Consider the following 18,002-nt stretch of genomic DNA (forward strand, 5'->3'; position numbering starts at 1 on the left):
TATACCTCAATTGTATTGAGGTAGGAGTTACTGTTATATGTAAAATGCTTCAGATGTCAGTGTAATGTGATTGTGACAAGAAGCAAGCGAGACTTGCAGTTCTTTTTTGCCCTCTTTTTCAGTAGCACACACTATCTTTCTATAACGTATACTTTGGATGCTTTTAATAGTGATCGTGGAGTTAATTTACCTTTTTTAAAAAAATATTAAAATTGAGGTTCAGAGGTTTAGTTTCATTTCATTTTAGTATCAAACAAGTAAAACATTTTTGTATTAAAATGCTTTGTTATATTTTAGTCATATCTTTTAAAATTAATGTATTTCTAGGGAGTGCCAGTGGAATTTTTGGTGTTAAATAATATTGATTTAATCATATCCCGTGTGGAAAGTAGTATGCACATTGAGGAAATGCACGAAGATGAAGACAATGACATTGAAGGTCCAGATATGGGTAATATGTTTTTTTGATGATCGTGCTCCCCTCCCATTTATGCCCAACATCCTTAAGGTCAGTGAAATTTCAGTGAATTAACTGTCACATTCAAGAATGTGAAGAGGCCTGAAGAAATTAATTTTGAATTTCATTTTAGCAACTTGATGAGGTGTAAAGATATAAGGATGCTCTATTTTGTTTAGTGCGATACCCTTCATTGTTACATGTCAGGCTTCTAGCTTTCCACAAGTGTGTCTTTATCCTCCACATCAGTTCTTTCAGCCCTACTGGTCTACTCATGTTTAAAAAGGACCCAGGAGCCACAGTATGATATTTTATTTTTATTATTCCTATTAGGATATGAAATTCTGATAAATATAGTTGTATTTGTAGTTGTAAATGAATCCAATTGTTAGCAGTATAGGGAGTAAATTTTGATAACATTTTAATAATTCTTTTTAATATGTTATTTCTGTTTTTCTTTTTATTGCTTACATTTTTGAAGTATTCTATAGTTTTCAAGGCTATTTCCCACTCATTATTTACTTTGATAGCTGTCCTCTGAGTTAGCTGAGGTCACCTTCGTTTTGTAGAGGAAAAAATCTGTGTTTTAGCTCAGTTAAGTGATCTGCCCAATGTCACACAAATGGCATGTGGAGCATTCTGACTTGAAATCTTACTTACGATCATTATCATTCCTAGTACTTCTTTTATAACATCAGTCCTATTCTGAAATTGCTTATTTACTTTTCTCTCTATTGGTCTATAAAATTTCTAAGGCAGGGATTATGTCTTGTGCATTCTTGTATCCCATTTAGCAAATACTTGAATTTTTATATAGTACTATTATCATGAGTCCCATTTAGTAAACACTTTTTAAATAATTAATTAATTTATTTATTTTTGGCTGTGTTGGGTCTTTGTTGCTGTGCGTGGGCTTTCTCTAGTTGCAGCGAGCGGGAGCTACTCTTCGTTGCAGTGCGCGGGTTTCTCATTGTGGTGGCTTCTTTTGTTGTGGACCATGGGTTCTAGGTGTGCAGGCTCAGTAGTTGTGGCTCGCAGGCTCAGTAGTTGTGGCACACGGGCTTAGTTGCTCTGCGGCACGTGGGATCTTCCCGGACCAGGGCTCGAACCCGTGTCCCCTGCACTGGCAGGTGGATTCTTAAACACTGCGCCACCAGGGAAGTCCCGTAAATACTTTTTATATAGTCCTATTATCATGAGTCCCAAGATGGAAGTAATTTACATATTGTTTTCATGAGGTCCCTTTATTATTAGGATCAACATCTATATTATACATTTAATAAGGGCTCTGAGCTTTAACTGTTACTGGTGACCAGCTTCTTGGTTTGAGCACTGTTCTAGTTTTTTTCTGATATACAGAGGTTAGAATTGCTCGTGATTTAAGCCAGAGTTCTTCTCTGTAGCATCGTCATTGTATAGGCAGATCTGTGTTCTGCTCTCTTGCTCCCTGCTTTATTCCTATCATGGTTCATATATTCTTCAGAGTCAGAGGAATTATCTGTCAATTTAATAAGATTCCTGTCCTCAGTGGTAGTTGCCTGTTTCAAAATTTCATTGTTGCCATGTCCCCTGTTTTACTTCCTGATTCTCTGGCTTTAGTTTGCCCTCTGGTGCTGCCTTCTCTTTTTTTCTAACTCTCCCCTATCTTCTCTCCTCAGCCCAGTTCTCATGTTTCTTAAACAGCTTTCTTTTTTTGCTTTGTAGTGGAATTTTTTGCTTTGTTTTGTTTTTTGGGGTTTTTTTTTTTTGGTCTTAACTTCCTATGTTTGTAATCCATACTGACCCATAATATAGTTTGATGTCGTGCCCATATACACAGTTTCCTTCTCATTTTCATTTCATTCCCATTTATATGAGACATGGATGAGGGTTTGGAAAGAGTTTGTTACGATGTAAGAGCAGAATATAAAGAAAAATGCCCTTCAAAGGAAATGGGCACAAGATGAATCAGAATTAAATGGACTGAAGTCTCCAAAAGGAGAGTATGAAAAAGAAAAACAAACGTGTGGCTAAAGAGAGTGAGTGTGTATATATATATATATATATATATATATATATATATATATATGAATTGGTGAAAGTTTGAGCTGAGGAATAAATAAATTTATAAATTATAAATTTATAAATTTATAAATGAGGGTGGCTTATTAAGAGAATGGGGAAGCAAGAAGGAGGTGTTTGGACAAGATAAGAGAAGAAAGGATGGATTGGGAAATAAGAATGGACTGGCAGGAAAATGAAAATACATGAATAATAAGAAAAAAATACAGTAAATGAGAAAATTGGCCTTTATTAATTTTGGTATTGAGGGCATAACTTTTAGTGCCATAGAATGTGGTATTTAAAAGTACCTTAAAATTAATAGTCGAACTCTTATGTTTCACAGGTTTGAATATTGAGACACAGAGTTATATAATTGACTAGAGTTACACAGCTAAAAATTGCCAGTAGGGTACTGAAATCCAGACCTAGTATTTTATTTTATAGTATTAGCAATCATATGGAAAATAATAATTTAGTTTTCTGAATGCATTGCCTTTCTCACTTCCTCCCTTCCTTTCTTTTTAATATCTTGTTACAGAGAATTATAAACTTACCATAAAGCAGACAGCATAATAGAACAAATCTCCAGGTACCCATTACCTGGCCTCGCCCAGCCACCATCAGTTTATGGCTAATCCTATTCCAATCACTGCCCTCCCTTTATTATTTTGCAGCAAATTCCAAACATACAAATTCATCCATAAATATTTCCCTGTGTATTTCAGAAATGTAAGGATTCTCCTTTTAAAATTAACATAATTAATGCTATTACTACATCTACAAAGTTAACAATAATTCTTAATATCAGAGAGTCAGTGTTCAGATTTCAACTTCATCATGATTTTTCATGCCACTGTTGCTTTGTACATGCTGTCCCTTTTACTCCATATGCCTCTACTGCCTGCCTAAGTTTTATTTTTCTTTTAATGTTCATCTTGTGTCAACTCTTCTAGGAAGCTTGTCTCTCTTATCAAGTTAGATGTCCCTCCAGTGTTATCATACAATCTATATAAATTCCAATAGGATATTTGTGAATTCATAATGTGTTTTTTATTTTTTTACCACATACTTTGATGGATGGATGAATGGGTGGGTGGATGGGTCTATCTGTCTATCTTAATGAAAATTTTTTTTTTTTAAGATTTAATTGACATGTAACATGTTAGTTGAACACCATAATGATTCAATATTTCTATATATTGTGGTTAGTGAAAGTTTTTTACATATTCAGAATCCACCCTTAACTCAATACACTTAGAATAAAATTCAAAATTCTTGGCTTATATGGCCTCTTATAATCCAGCTACTGTCTAGCCTAGAGTTTTCTGATGTTATTTCTTCAGGCCATCTTGTTTTAGTCAAATTTGCCTTCCCTCAGTACCTAGAATATGCTTAGCTCTTATTTCTCAGAGTTTTGCATGTGTTTTCCCTTTGCCTAAAACATCCTTTTATTGATTCTCTATCTGGTGGACTTTGGATCTCCCAATCTAAATCTCTCTGTTAAAATCTCTCACTGTGTATTTTACCTTTCCTCTTAAACTGATCACATTTATAGTTATATATTTATTTAGTGATCAGTTTATTGACTGAGTTTTCCATAGATAGAGGCTCTAAGTGGTCAGGGACTATGTCTGTTTTGTTTACCACTTTCCTTAGTGTCTGTCACAGTGCTTGGCATGTAGTAGAAGCTAAAGAAACACTGTCAAATATGTATGGTAGGACTTCTTTGGCTTATAAATTAATATGTTGATTAGAAATAAAAGAGCAATATTTATATTATTTCTTGACAAGTTTAACGCCTTTTGGAATTGACTAAAACTTGACAATTTCTGGGTCAGGAAGCATCTGAGAGTCATTTAAGATAGGAAGCCAGACAACTGGAAAGTTTTCTAAATATCATGCATTTTAAATATTAAGATTGTATGAATTCAGAAGTTTTTATAAAATACCAAATTTTCACATGCTTGCCTGGGAGAAGAGCTTAAATTTTTAAAATTATACATTTATATTTATATTAATTCCTCTTCAAACATTTTAGATATTCAAGATGATGAAGTGGCAGAAACTGTTTACAGAGACAGGAAGAGACAGTTACCTTTGGAACTCACAGTGGAACTAACAGAAGAGACATTTAATGCGACAGTAACAGCTTCTGACAGCATAGTGCTTTTCTATGCTAGCTGTGAGTATGAGCCTTTAGAGGTGACTACTGTATTGCATATTAGGGCATTTAAAGTAGGCAGACTTTATTTTTGCATTCTGTTATTGCACATTTTAAAGTGACATAATTTTCATATGTTCCACACTTTGAAATATTTACTTCTAGCTGATTCTGGGGTTGTAAAACTGATTATATATATCTGACTTACAAATTGAAGGTTCATGATTAAACTAGATGTTAAGCTTACTAATTTAGAAAAATTATTGTTCTTCAAGCTAACGACTGATTAACAGTTATTATAGATTTATAGGCACTATATTGCTTTTATCCTCAAACAATAGCTGTTCAAGTATACTCCTTGCAGTATGAACGTAGAAACCCTCTTAACTGTTTGAACAATATTGACTACTGCGTACTAGGATATTTCTTACTAATAAATAACAATTTGGGGAAACCCCATAAATCTATATGTTTGTTATATATAAGTATGGATGCTTTAGAGCAGGGGTCCCCAACCCCCGGGCCATGGACGTGTACTGGTCTGTGGCCTGTTAGGAACCGGGCCACACAGCAGGAGGTGAGCAGCAGGCAAGCCAGCGAAACTTCATCTGTATTTATAGCCGCTCCCCATTGCTCGCATTACTGCCTGAGCTCTGCCTCCTGTCAGCATTGTGGTGAGTCGTATAATTATTTCATTATATATTACAATGTAATAATAATAATAATAAATGTAATGTGCTTGAATCATCCCGAAACCATCCCCTTACCCTCCAGTCCGTGGAAAAATTGTCTTCCACGAAACCAGTCCCTGGTGCCAAAAAGGTTGAGGACCACTGCTTTAGAGATATGTACATTGTAATATCTGTTTAATTTTTTATTTTAACGTAGGGCAGGCAGTATCCATGGCATTTCTGCAGTCCTACATCGATGTGGCAATTAAGTTGAAAGGTATACTGTGGTATGCATGCTTATTTTCCTGATTTTGAGCCATAGCTATTTGTATAACTGTGTCATGCTAAAGATGTAGAAACCCATGTAAAATTTCAGGTTATTATGTTTGTGTCTCCAAGGTTAATAAGTTAATGAACCATGAGTTTCAGAACTCTCAGAAGCATTCACTTTGATTGTCTTCATAAAACTGTCTTGTAGCTACATAGTTAATCCAGTAATCTTTTTGGCTGAATTCAGTCATTCAGCAAACATTTATTAGTGCCTACTCTGTGCCAGTTACTGTTAAATATTATTAAATATATACTAAATACTATATATACTAAATACTATTAAATAAAATTTTGATAGATAAGACCACATCCTAATGAAGGAACTAAGATACCAGTGTTCTTGAAGCTATACAGTTAGGATATTTTTTAATAGCCAGGATCTTTTTATTTTAACTATTCTATGAAACCTGATTCAGTGGTAGACAAATAAGAATCCAAGGAATGAACTCAAAATGTCTATGCCACCATCCCAGCAAAGAAAAAAGGAGGAGTAGGGAGGCCTCTTAGCATTAGTAAGAGACAGATAGTGTTGGCTTAGGTAAGTATAATGTTTTGTAATCACTTGAATAAGACAGAATATATCATGCTTTGTATCTTTAATATGATTTCCTCTACTCTATTTTTCTTGTTAATAAAAGCTATTATGGCTAAATAGGCTTTTTCTTGGCTACTCCAGGAATGCATCCACCATTTAGTTTTGAGGCACTAGCTTACAGGCTCTTTCATTTTTTAGTAAGTTCCTTATGGGTGGAGAGTGTGTCTTATACTCGGCTCACTGGACTTGGTGCATTGCATTACATTACAGAATATCTGGTGTTTAATAATTGTTGAGTAAATGATTAAGCAAATGTAGTAGAGTTTCATAAATTTTGTTTTATTTAGTGGAAAATGTGTACTGGTATACAACTTATATATTGAGGACTTTTGTGAACTCAAGAAATTGATTCCAGAAAGTCAATCCTAAATGCAACATCTTCTACAGTAATAAAAACATCAGAGGTATAAAAAATCATTTTTGAACCATTTCTCTTCCATTCATTTCCCAACCACATTTGATCCAACTTTTGATTATTTCATTCCCCAAGTGAAGAGATGATTAAGTCTATAGATACTGTGATCCCTAACTTTTTTTTTTTTTTTTTTTGCGGTACACGGGCCTCTCACTGTTGTGGCCTCTCCCGTTGCGGAGCACAGACTCTGGACGCGCAGGCTCAGTGGCCATGGCTCACGGGCCCAGCTACTCCGTGGCATGTGGGATCCTCCCGAAACGGGGCACGAACCCATGTCCCCTGCATTGGCAGGCGGACTCTCAACCACTGCACCACCAGGGAAGCCCCTTAACTTTTTTTTTTTTTTAAAGCAATCTTGTCATTCTCTTTTAGATTCTCCTTTATGGTGGCAATTTATAGACAGATTTAAGTTTCTTCTCTTAGGTTTTCCAGCCTTATTGGTAAATAATTAGAAGAAAGAAAAAGGGGGAAAATATAAACCACAATGAAATAGTAATTGGATAATGTCCCTGAATAATAGAATTATTCCCCCCTCCCCAGGCCATTTGGTTAGATACCAAATGAAAATGGAAAAAGATTCTCTTACTTTCTTCTCTGTTAATGACCAAATAAAGATGTGACCCCTCAGTGCAAGGACTCTTGGTTGTATGTGTTTGTAGAATAAAAAAGCAGACAACCAGGGCTTCCCTGGTGGCGCAGTGGTTGAGAGTCCGCCTGCCGATGCAGGGGACACGGGTTCGTGCCCCGTTTCGGGAGGATCCCACATGCCGCGGAGCAGCTGGGCCCGTGAGCCATGGCCACTGAGCCTGCGCATCCGGAGCCTGCGCTCCGCAACGGGAGGGGCCACAACAGTGAGAGGCCTGCGTACCGCAAAAAAAAAAAAAAAAAAAAAAGCAGATAACCAACCCAAGGGCTTGATTCCTTTTTTGATTAGTATGTTCTTTATGAATAACAATCCTGTTAGTAATTAGATATCAGATAAATGGATTGTTTTGGAAGTTCATGAGGCTTAATATAGAAATGCATACTATATGTAAGAATAGTGTTTTGTGTCTATGGTGAAGCCTATACTGTAATTTTGTAAATTGGGAAAATATTGTAATACTTTGGTCCTTTAGTCCTGTAATCTCTCATGTTGATTTGGGAAAAAGCCACTTTTTATCTCTTAGTACAAGAGGATGGAGAATATTTTATAGTCAGTCACAAGGTGGCAGCAAATGTCAAGTTTTTATAATTACATAGTATCTGTAGCTAAGAGAGTCTGTTTTGCTTTGTTTTTCTTTTAAATTAAGACCCCTATTTGGAATTGCTGCATTGATAAAGTATGTGGAATGTAATACTACAGTCAACTTAGAATATTAGACTATTTCCATTTGAAACATGATTAAGTATTGAAACCATTTTACAGGAAAGAAAATTAAAATGTGATAACTTCAGTATAAGTAGCCTTATAACTTTTAATGATATGTATCAATATTCTTTTTCCAGTTTTAAAGATAACATCAAAGTTTTCAACTTGGACAAAGGAATAATAACATTTTTAGCAGTAGACCCATTGAGGATGCTTATTGAAGGGAAAGAACTACATTTGTAATAACACCATGTTCCATCCTTGGGTGGCAGTACATAATATGATATTGTCTGAACAAGCACCAGTACAAGCACCACTAGATATTTATTGACTAAATGATTAAAATAAAGGATAAGAGAACTTTATAGAGTAGATCCAACTTTACAAGGAATAAGGATTTATTTTTGTTTATATGCACATACAATATTCAGGTATTAATATACTTTAGTGTAAACATTGAAAATTTGTTCACGAAGAAATATCAGGGCACATTTCACAAATTTTTATTGGGCACATAATATGTAACAGACATTGTACTAGGCAGCAGGTTTATAGTGGTGAATAAGACAGACTAGACCCTGCCTATATTATCAAACAGATTGCTAACACTAAATCTAAGGTAGTAAGTTATTGCATCTATGAGATATAATCTAGGATCATTTAAAATGTAAGAAAGAATTTTCAGTATTAAAACTTTTGGCAATAAAATATTAAAATACTGCATTTCACAAGTTTAGTCATATGGGTAGATAACATCTTAAAGTAGGATATAACCTATATTGATACACAAAGATTCCTTCTTTGATCTAATATTATATTAAAGTTTCCTTTTATTTGAATTTATTCTTTCCTTTCATTAGCTGAGTTGTGTGGTGCTTTGTCATTTGTTTTTTGATATCTCTTCACCTAATTAGTTACACATTTTGGAGGGCTTTGCATATACAGTTGACTTAAACAACACAAGGATTAGGAATGTTGACCCTCCGTGCAGTAGAAAATGCAAGAATAACAGATTTGGCCCTCTGTATACATGGTTGCGCCATATCTGAGGTTCCATATGCATGGATTCATCCAACCTTGGAATGTGTAGTACTGTAATATTTACTATTGAAAAACATCCACATATAAGTGGACCTGCACAGTTGAAACCTGTGTTATTCAAGGGTCAACTGTATTAGTATAGAACAAGTAGAAATTTCTCTTTGGGATTCCACTATGATGTGTTTTCTTGGGCTGAGAAGAAATTATAATATTTTAAATAAATAAATTATAATATTTAGACAGGATGGGTATGTGAAGCCCTAAATGAATTCCATGTGTTAGTTTATTCACACACATATTTAAGGTGTTTCATGTTCAAGGACCACTCTAGGTGCTGGAAAACCAGTGACAAGGAAAACAGACACAGTCCCTACTCTCAGAGAGCTCTAATTGTACAACAACACAGATGAGTACATAATTACATGATGAGATAGGGGAAAGAGCTTGGTCCTCTAAGAGCATAGGAATCTGATGCAGATCAGGGTGTCAGAGGAGGCTTCCTTGAAGTGGTCACACGTGCAGAGATCTGAAGGGGTGAAAAGACCTGACTGCAGAAACTGGTGGGTGTGGGCTGGTAGCAAAGTAGATTTGAGTTTTGAAAAGATATCTCTAGCTTCAGTGTAGAGACATATCGAATTCAGGGAGATAAATTAGGAGAAATGATAAATGGTGGCAGTGAAGAGAGAGGGACAGATATAAGAGGTATTTAAAATTCAGGTGGTAAAATTGAAGGGCATGCTGATTGATGTGATTAGACCTATGGAGTTTAGGAATGGGGAAGCGCAAGAGATGATACTTTGTTTTCCGAGTTATACAAAGATGGCAACATTCACCACTATTCAGAGGAAAGAAACCATATTTGTTTTAGACATCTTGAGTTTGAGGATGTTTCTGTTCAAAGGGAACTAGAGAAGGCAGTAAGAATACATTGGTCTGGAACTTTAAAGGATGAGCCTGGGCCAAAGCTATAAATTTAGGATTCATTAGGTTGTCGATGATTATTGAGATTGTCTAGAAGAGAGGGTAGAACAAGAAGAGAAAGCAGCTTAAACTGAGCCTTAGGGGAACTCCTGACTCCACTGGTAGAAGAGCCTGCAAGAGGGACCAAAAAGGAGCAGCTAGAGAGTCAGGGGTGGGGATGGGAGCCAACAGAGGAAGGTGGTGCAGAAAATCAAGGGAAGAGAGTGTTTCAGCTTGAGTGTTTCATGCTGCTGAGAAGTTGTAATAAGAATGGGATATAGAGGCGGGGTCAAGATGGTGAGGTTGGAAGATGCAGAGATAGCATCTCCCCACAACTAGGACGCCTGCCGGCTGCTGGTGGGGGACTCTGATCCCCAAGGAGATGGGAGGACCCCAAAGTGAACCGGCAGCTTGCAGGATCCTGGTTCACAAGCCCGGGGTCTGGCCGAAGCTCCTGCAGTGGGAACTCCGAGTCAAAACGACTGGACTAACAGAGAACCTCAGATCCCAGGGAATATTCATCAGAGTGAGGTCTCAAGGAGGTCCCCATCTCAGCACCAATTTATAGTAATGATAATAAAGATGATCCAGAATCTTGGAAATAGAATGGAGGCATGGGTTGACAAAATACAAGAAATGTTTAACAAAGATCTAGAAGAAGTAAAGAACAAACAACAGAGATGAACACCACAATAACGGAAATGAAAAATACACTAGAAGGAATCAATAACAGAATAACGGAGACAGAAGAACGAATAAGTGAGCTGGAAGACAACATGGTGGAAATAACTGGTGAGGAGCAGAAAAAAGATTGAAATGAATTGAAGACAATCTCAGAGACCTCTGGGACAACACGAGACGCACCAACATTCGAATTACTGGGGTCCCAGAAGAAGAAGAGAAAAAGAAAGGGTCTGAGAAAATATTTGAAGAGATTATAGTTGAAAACTTCCCTAACATGGGAAAGGAAATAGCCAATCAAGTCCAGGAAGCACAGAGAGTCCCATACAGCATAAACTCTAGGAAAAACACACCAATACATATATTAAACCAACAAAAATTAAGTTCAAAGAAAAAAAATAGCATCAAGGGAAAAACAAAAAATAACATACAAAGGAATCCCCATAAGGTTATCAGCTGATTTTTCAGCGGAAACTCTGCAGGCCAGAAGGGAATGGCAGGATATACTTAAAGTGATGAAAGAGAAAAACCTACAACCAAGATTACTCTACCTAGCAAGGATCTCATTCAGATTTGATGGAGAAGTCGAAAGCTTTTCAGATAAGCAAAAGCTAAGAGAATTCAGTACCACCAAGCCAGCTTTACAATAAATGCTAAAGAAACTTCTCTAAGTGGGAAACACAAGAGAAGAAAAAGACCCACAAAAACAAACCCGAAACAATTAAGAAAATGGTAATAGGAACATACATTTCGATAGTAGCCTTGAATGTAAATGGATTAACTGCCCCAACCAAACGACACAGACTGGTTGAATGGATACAAAAACAAGACCCATATATATGCTGTCTACAGGAGACCCACTTCAGACCTAGAGACACATACAGACTGAAAGTGAAGGGATGGAAAAAGATATTCCATGCAAATGGAAATCAAAAGAAAGCTGGAGTAGCAATACTCATATCAGATAAAATAGACTTTAAAATGAAGACTGTTATAAGAGATAAGGAGGGACACTACATAATGATCAAAGGATCAATCCAAGAAGAAGATATAACAATTAGAAATATTTATGTACCCAACATAGGAGCACCTCAATACATAAGGAAAATGCTAACAACCATGAAAGGAGAAATTGACAGTAACACAATAATAGTAGGGGATTTTAACACCCTACTTACACCAATGGATAGATCATCCAGACAGAAAATAAATAATCACAAACTTTAAATGACACAATAGACCAGATAGATCTAATTGATACTTATAGAACATTTCACCCAAAAGTGTCAGAATACACTTTCTTCTCAAGTGCACATGGAACGTTCTCCAGGATAGATCACATCTTGGGTCACAAATCAAGCCTTGGAAAATTTAAGAAAATTGAAATTGTATTATGCAACTTTTCTGACCACAACGCTATGAGATTGGAAATCAATTACAGGAAAAAAACCTGTAAAAAACACAAATACATGGAGGCTAAACAGTGCACTACTAAATAACCAAGAAATCACTGAAGAAATCAAAGAAGAAATAAAAAAAATACATAGAAACAAATGTTGATGAAATCACAATGACCCCAAACCTATGAGATGCAGTAAAAGCAGTTCTAAGAGGGAAGTTTATAGCAATACAGTCTCACCTCAAGATACAAGAAAATTGTCAAACAATCTAACCCTACACTTAAAACAACTAGAGAAAGAAGAACAAAGAAAACCCAAAGTCAGTAGAAGGAAAGAAATCATAAAGATCAGAGCAGAAACAAATGAAATAGAAACAAAGACAACAATAGCAAAGATCAATAAAACTAAAAGGTTGTTCTTTGAGAAGATAACAGAATTGATAAACCCTTAGCCAGACTCATCAAGAAAAAAAGGAAGAGGACTCAAATCAATAAAATTAGAAATGTAAAAGGAGAAATCACAACTGACATTTCAGAAATACAAAGGATTATAAGAAACTACTAAAAACAACTATACGCCAATAAAATGGACAACGACAAAGAAATGGACAAATTCTTGGACAAATGGACAGAACTTTCCAAGATGGAACCAGGAAGAATTAAAAGTATAAACAGACCTATCACAAGTAATGAAATTGAAACCAGAAATAAAAATCTTCCAACAAACAGAAGTCCAGGACCAGATGGCTTCACAGGCGAATTCTATCAAACATTTAGAGAAGAGCTAACACTGATCCTTTTCAAACTCTTCCAAAAATTTGCAGAGGAAGAAACACTCCCAAATTCATTCTACAAAGCACATCACTCTGATACCAAAGCCAGAAAAAGATATCACAAAAAAAGGAAAATTATAGACCAATATCACTGATGAACATAGATGCAAAAATCCTGAACAAAATACTAGCAAACAGAATCCAACAGCACATTAAAAGGATCGTACACCATGATCAAGTGGGATTTATCCCAGGGATGCAAGGATTCTTCAATATATGCAAATCAATCAGTGTGATACACCACGTTAACAAATTCAGGAATAAAAACCATATGATTATCTCAATAGATGCAGGAGAAGCTTTTGACAAAATTCAACATTGATTTATGATAAAACTCTCCAGAAAATGGGCATAGAGGGAACCTACCTCAACATAATAAAGGCCATATATGACAAACCCACAGCAAGCATCATACTCAATGGTAAAAAACTGAAAGCATTTCCACTAAGATCAGGAAAAAGACAAGGATGTCCACTCTCGCCACTGTTATTCAACATAGTTTTGGAAGTCCTTGCCACAGCAATCAGAGAAGAGAAAGAAATAAAAGGAATACAAATTGGAAAAGAAGAAGTAAAACTGTCACTGTTTGCCAATGACATGATACTATTCATAGAAGATCCTAAAGATGCCACCAGAAAACTACTAGAACTAATCAATGAACTTGGTAAGGTTGCAGGATACAAAATTAATGCACAGGAATCTCTGGCATTCCTATACACCAACAACGAAAAACCAGAAAGAGAAATTAAGGAAACACTCCCATTTACCACTGCAACAAAAAGAATAAAATACCTAGGAATAGACCTGCCTAAGGAGGCAAAAGACTTGTACTCAGAAAGTATAAAACAATGCTGAAAGAAATCAAAGATGACATAAACAGATGGAGAAATATACCATGTTCTTAGAGTAGAAGATTCAATATTGTGAAAATGACTATACTCCTCAAAGCAATCTACAAATTCAATGCAATCCCTATCAAACTACCAATGGGATCCTTCACAGAATTAGAACAAAAAATGTTGCAATTCATATGGAAACACAAAAGATCCCGAATAGCCAAAGCAATCTTGAGAAACAAAAATGGAGTTGGAGGAACCAGGCTCCCTGACTTCAGACTATACCACAAAGCTACAGTAATGAAGACAGTATGGTGCTGGCACAAAAACAGAAATATAGATCAATGATACAGGATAGAATGCCCAGAGATAAACCCAGGCACATATGGGCACTTAATTTACGACGAAGGAGGCAAGAACATACAATGGAGAAAAGACAAACTCTTCAATAAGTGCTGGGAAAACTGGACAGCTACACATGAAAGAATGAAATTAGAACACTACTTAACACCATACACAAAAATAAACTCCAAATGGATTAAAGACTCAAATGTAAGACCAGACACTATAAAACTCTTAGAGGAAAAACACTCTTTGACATAAGATCTTTTTTCTCCCACCTCCTAGAGTAACAAATAAAAAAAAATAATAAACAAATAGGACTTAATTAAATTTAAAAGCTTTTGCACAGCCAAGGAAACCATAAACAAGACAAAAAAAGACCACCCTCAGAATGGGAGAAAATATTTGCAAATGAAACAACAGACAAAGGATCATCTCCAAAATATACAGACAGCTCATGGAGCTCAATATCAAAAAAAAAATCCAGTTAAAAAATGGGCAGAAGACCTAAATTGACATTTCACCAAGGAAGGCATACAGATGGCCAAGAGGCACATGAAAAGATTCTCAACATCACTAATTAGTAGTGAAATGCAAATCAGAACTACAAAGAGGTATCACCTCATGCCGGTCAGAATGGTTATTATCAAAAAATCTAGAAACAATAAATGCTGGAAAGGGCGTGGTGAAAAGGGAACCCTTCTGCACTGTTGGTGGGAATGTAAATTAATACAACCACTATGGAAAACAGTATGGAGGTTCCTTAAAAAACTAAACATGGAACTACCATACGACCCAGCAATCCCACTACTGGGCGTATCCCCTGAGAAAACCATAATTCAAAAAGAGTCATGTACCACAGTGTTCATTGCAGCTCTATTTACAATAGCCAGGCCATGGAAGCAACCTAAGTGTCCATCAACAGATGAATGGATAAAGAAGATGGGACACATGTATACAATGGAATATTACTTGGCCATAAAAAGGAACAAAATTGAGTTATTTGTAGTGAGGTGGATGGACCTAGAGTCTGTCATACAGAGTGAAGTAAGAAGGAGAAAAACAAATAACCTATGCTAACGCATATATATGGAATCCCCCTCTCCCCCCCCCCCCAAAAATGGTACTGATGAACCTAGTTGCAGGGCAGGAATAAAGAGGTAGACATAGAAAATGGACTTGTGGACATGGAGTGGGAGGGCGAAGCTGGGGCAAAGTGAGAGTAACATCGACATATATACACTACCGGATATAAAATAGTTGGCTGGTGGGAAGCAGCAACATAGCACAGAGAGATCAGCTTGGTGCTTTACGATGACCTAGAGGGGTGCGAGGGAGGAGATATGGGGACATGTGTATGCATATGGCTGATTGGCTTTGTTGTGCAACAGAAACTGACACTAGTGTGAAGCCATTATACTCCAATAAGCATTAAATAAAAGAATGGGATATAAAAAATATTGACAATTCTCAACAAATGAGTTTTCTACATTAACATTTGTAAAATGTGCATTTTCCTTTTATTTAGGCACCTCTACTATGCTGCTTACTAGAGTAAACTGTGCAGATTGGTCTCATGTATGTGCCAAGCAAAATGTTACTGAATTTCCTGTTGTAAAGATGTACAGGGAAGGCGAGAACCCAGTATCTTACACTGGTATGCTAGGAACTGAAGATCTCCTAAAATTTATCAAGCTGTAAGTATTCAGCTTCACCCTAAGATTTTAAAAATATTAGGTCTATAAAACTTCTAATTCACATACTTTTTTGACACACTTTGGATAGGTTAAGGAGGTATGAATTGAGATCACAGGGGAAACACTAATGAGCCGAGCCTATCTACTACATTCCATCACCTTTAGAAAGATAGAAGTTTTGTTTAATGAGGCTGATTTTTTGTTTAGAATAGTATTTAATTGTCTTTACTTTGTCAGATGCTTGTCTTGTGGAATATGCTACGTTCAGTATATTTTACTATTTTTTTTACAAGCTGAAAAGTATCTTTAAAAATGAATTTTGAATATAGTTAAATATTCATCCAGCAACAGGATTTCATGCCCAGTGAATATTACGTCTGTCCAAGAAGCAGAAGAATATTTAAGTGGGAAATTACATAAAGACCTGATCTCCTATTCTAGCATGTCAGTACTGGGGCTGTTTAGTCCAACTATGACAACAGGTAAGTGGAATTGAACATTTAAATTATGTAATATAGAGCTAAAGACTCATTTACTAGGTTTTTTTTTTTGAAAGAATTAATATCTTTCTAAATTATAGAGAATTCAATTAGAGAATTTTAAAAATACAGAGAAGTTGGAAGAAAAAAATAAAAATCTGTATTTAGAGTTGTTGAACTTTAATGTAATTCCTTCACTGTTTTTCTGTGTACTGATATATTGCATATCTATGTACATTTTAGTGTAATTGGACTAGTACTATGTATTTAGGTTAGTATCTGCTGTTTTTATTTAACATTAAGTGGGTGCCTTTTTTCATGTGATTAATATTCTTCAAAAAATCATAGCTGTATAATATTTGATTGGATGAATATACCATAATTTATTTAACTATTTGCCAACAAATAATATTTTTGTTTCCCTTTTTTCTTTTTGCTATATGTAAAGAATATTTTTATTTATGAGTCTTTGTGTAGATTTTAGGATTCTCTATGTATAGTATCATGTCATCTGCAAACAGTGACAGCTTTACTTCTTCTTTCCGATTTGGATTCCTTTTATTTCTTTTTCTTCTCTGATTGCTGTGGCTAAAACTTCCAAAACTATGTTGAATAATAGTGGTGAGAGTGGACAACCTTGTCTTGTTCCTGATCTTAGAGGAAATGGTTTCAGTTTTTCACCATTGAGAACGATGTTGGCTGTGGGTTTGTCATATATGGCCTTTATTATGTTGAGGTAAGTTCCCTCTATGCCTACTTTCTGGAGGGTTTTTATCATAAATAGGTGTTGAATTTTCTCGAAAGCTTTTTCTGCATCTATTGAGATAATCATATGGTTTTTCTGCTTCAATTTGTTAATATGGTGTATCACATTAATTGATATGCGTATATTGAAGAATCCTTGCATTCCTGGGATTAACCGCACTTGATCATGGTGTATGATCCTTTTAATGTGCTGTTGGATTCTGTTTGCTAGTACTTTGTTGAAGATTTTTTCATCTATGTTCATCAGTGGTATTGGCCTGTAGTTTTCTTTCTTTTTGACATCTTTTTCTGGTTTGGTGGTGATGGTGGCCTCATAGAATGAGTTTGGGAGTGTTCCTCCCTCTGCTATATTTTGGAAGAGTTTGAGAAGGATAGGTGTAGCTGTTCTCTAAATGTTTGATAGAATTCGCCTGTGAAGCCATCTGGTCCTGGGCTTTTGTTTGTTGGAAGATTTTTATATCACAGTCTCAGTTTCAGTGCTTGTGATTGGTCTGTTTATATTTTCTATTTCTTACTGGTTTGGTCTCGGAAGGTTGCGCTTTTTCTAAGAATGTGTCCATTTCTTCCAGATTGTCCATTTTATTGACATATAGTTGCTTGTAGTAATCTCTCATGATCCTTTGTATTTCTGCAGTGTCAGTTGTTACTTCTCTATTTTCACTTCTAATTCTATTGATTTGAGTCTTCTCCCTTTTTTTCTTCATGCGTGTGGCTAATGGTTTATCAATTTTGTTTATCTTCTCAAAGAACTAGCTTTTACTTTTATTGATCTTTGCTATTGTTTCCTTCATTTATTTGTTTATTTCTGATCTGATCTTTATTATTCCTTTCCTTCTGCTAACTTTGAGGTTTTTTTGTTCTTCTTTCTCTGATTGCTTTAGGTATAAGGTTAGGTTGTTTATTTGAGTTGTTTATTGAGGTACGACTGTATTGCTTTATACTTCCC

The 18,002-nt window shown here is 35.6% G+C and overlaps 1 protein-coding gene across 1 annotated transcript in view; it reads left to right on the forward strand.

Moving 5' to 3' along the window:
- TXNDC16 (thioredoxin domain containing 16) overlaps positions 1–18,002 on the forward strand; it is a 104,693-nt gene that overhangs the window by 54,795 nt on the left and 31,896 nt on the right. Inside the window, exons 11-15 of the mRNA XM_060003451.1 lie at positions 328–451; positions 4,539–4,682; positions 5,550–5,609; positions 15,644–15,812; positions 16,158–16,294. Of these exons, the coding sequence (XP_059859434.1) occupies positions 328–451; positions 4,539–4,682; positions 5,550–5,609; positions 15,644–15,812; positions 16,158–16,294 (634 nt within the window). The remainder of the gene's footprint in view (positions 1–327; positions 452–4,538; positions 4,683–5,549; positions 5,610–15,643; positions 15,813–16,157; positions 16,295–18,002) is intronic.

Source organism: Delphinus delphis, chromosome 2 (genome assembly GCF_949987515.2).
Source record: "Delphinus delphis chromosome 2, mDelDel1.2, whole genome shotgun sequence".
NCBI lineage: Eukaryota > Metazoa > Chordata > Mammalia > Artiodactyla > Delphinidae > Delphinus > Delphinus delphis.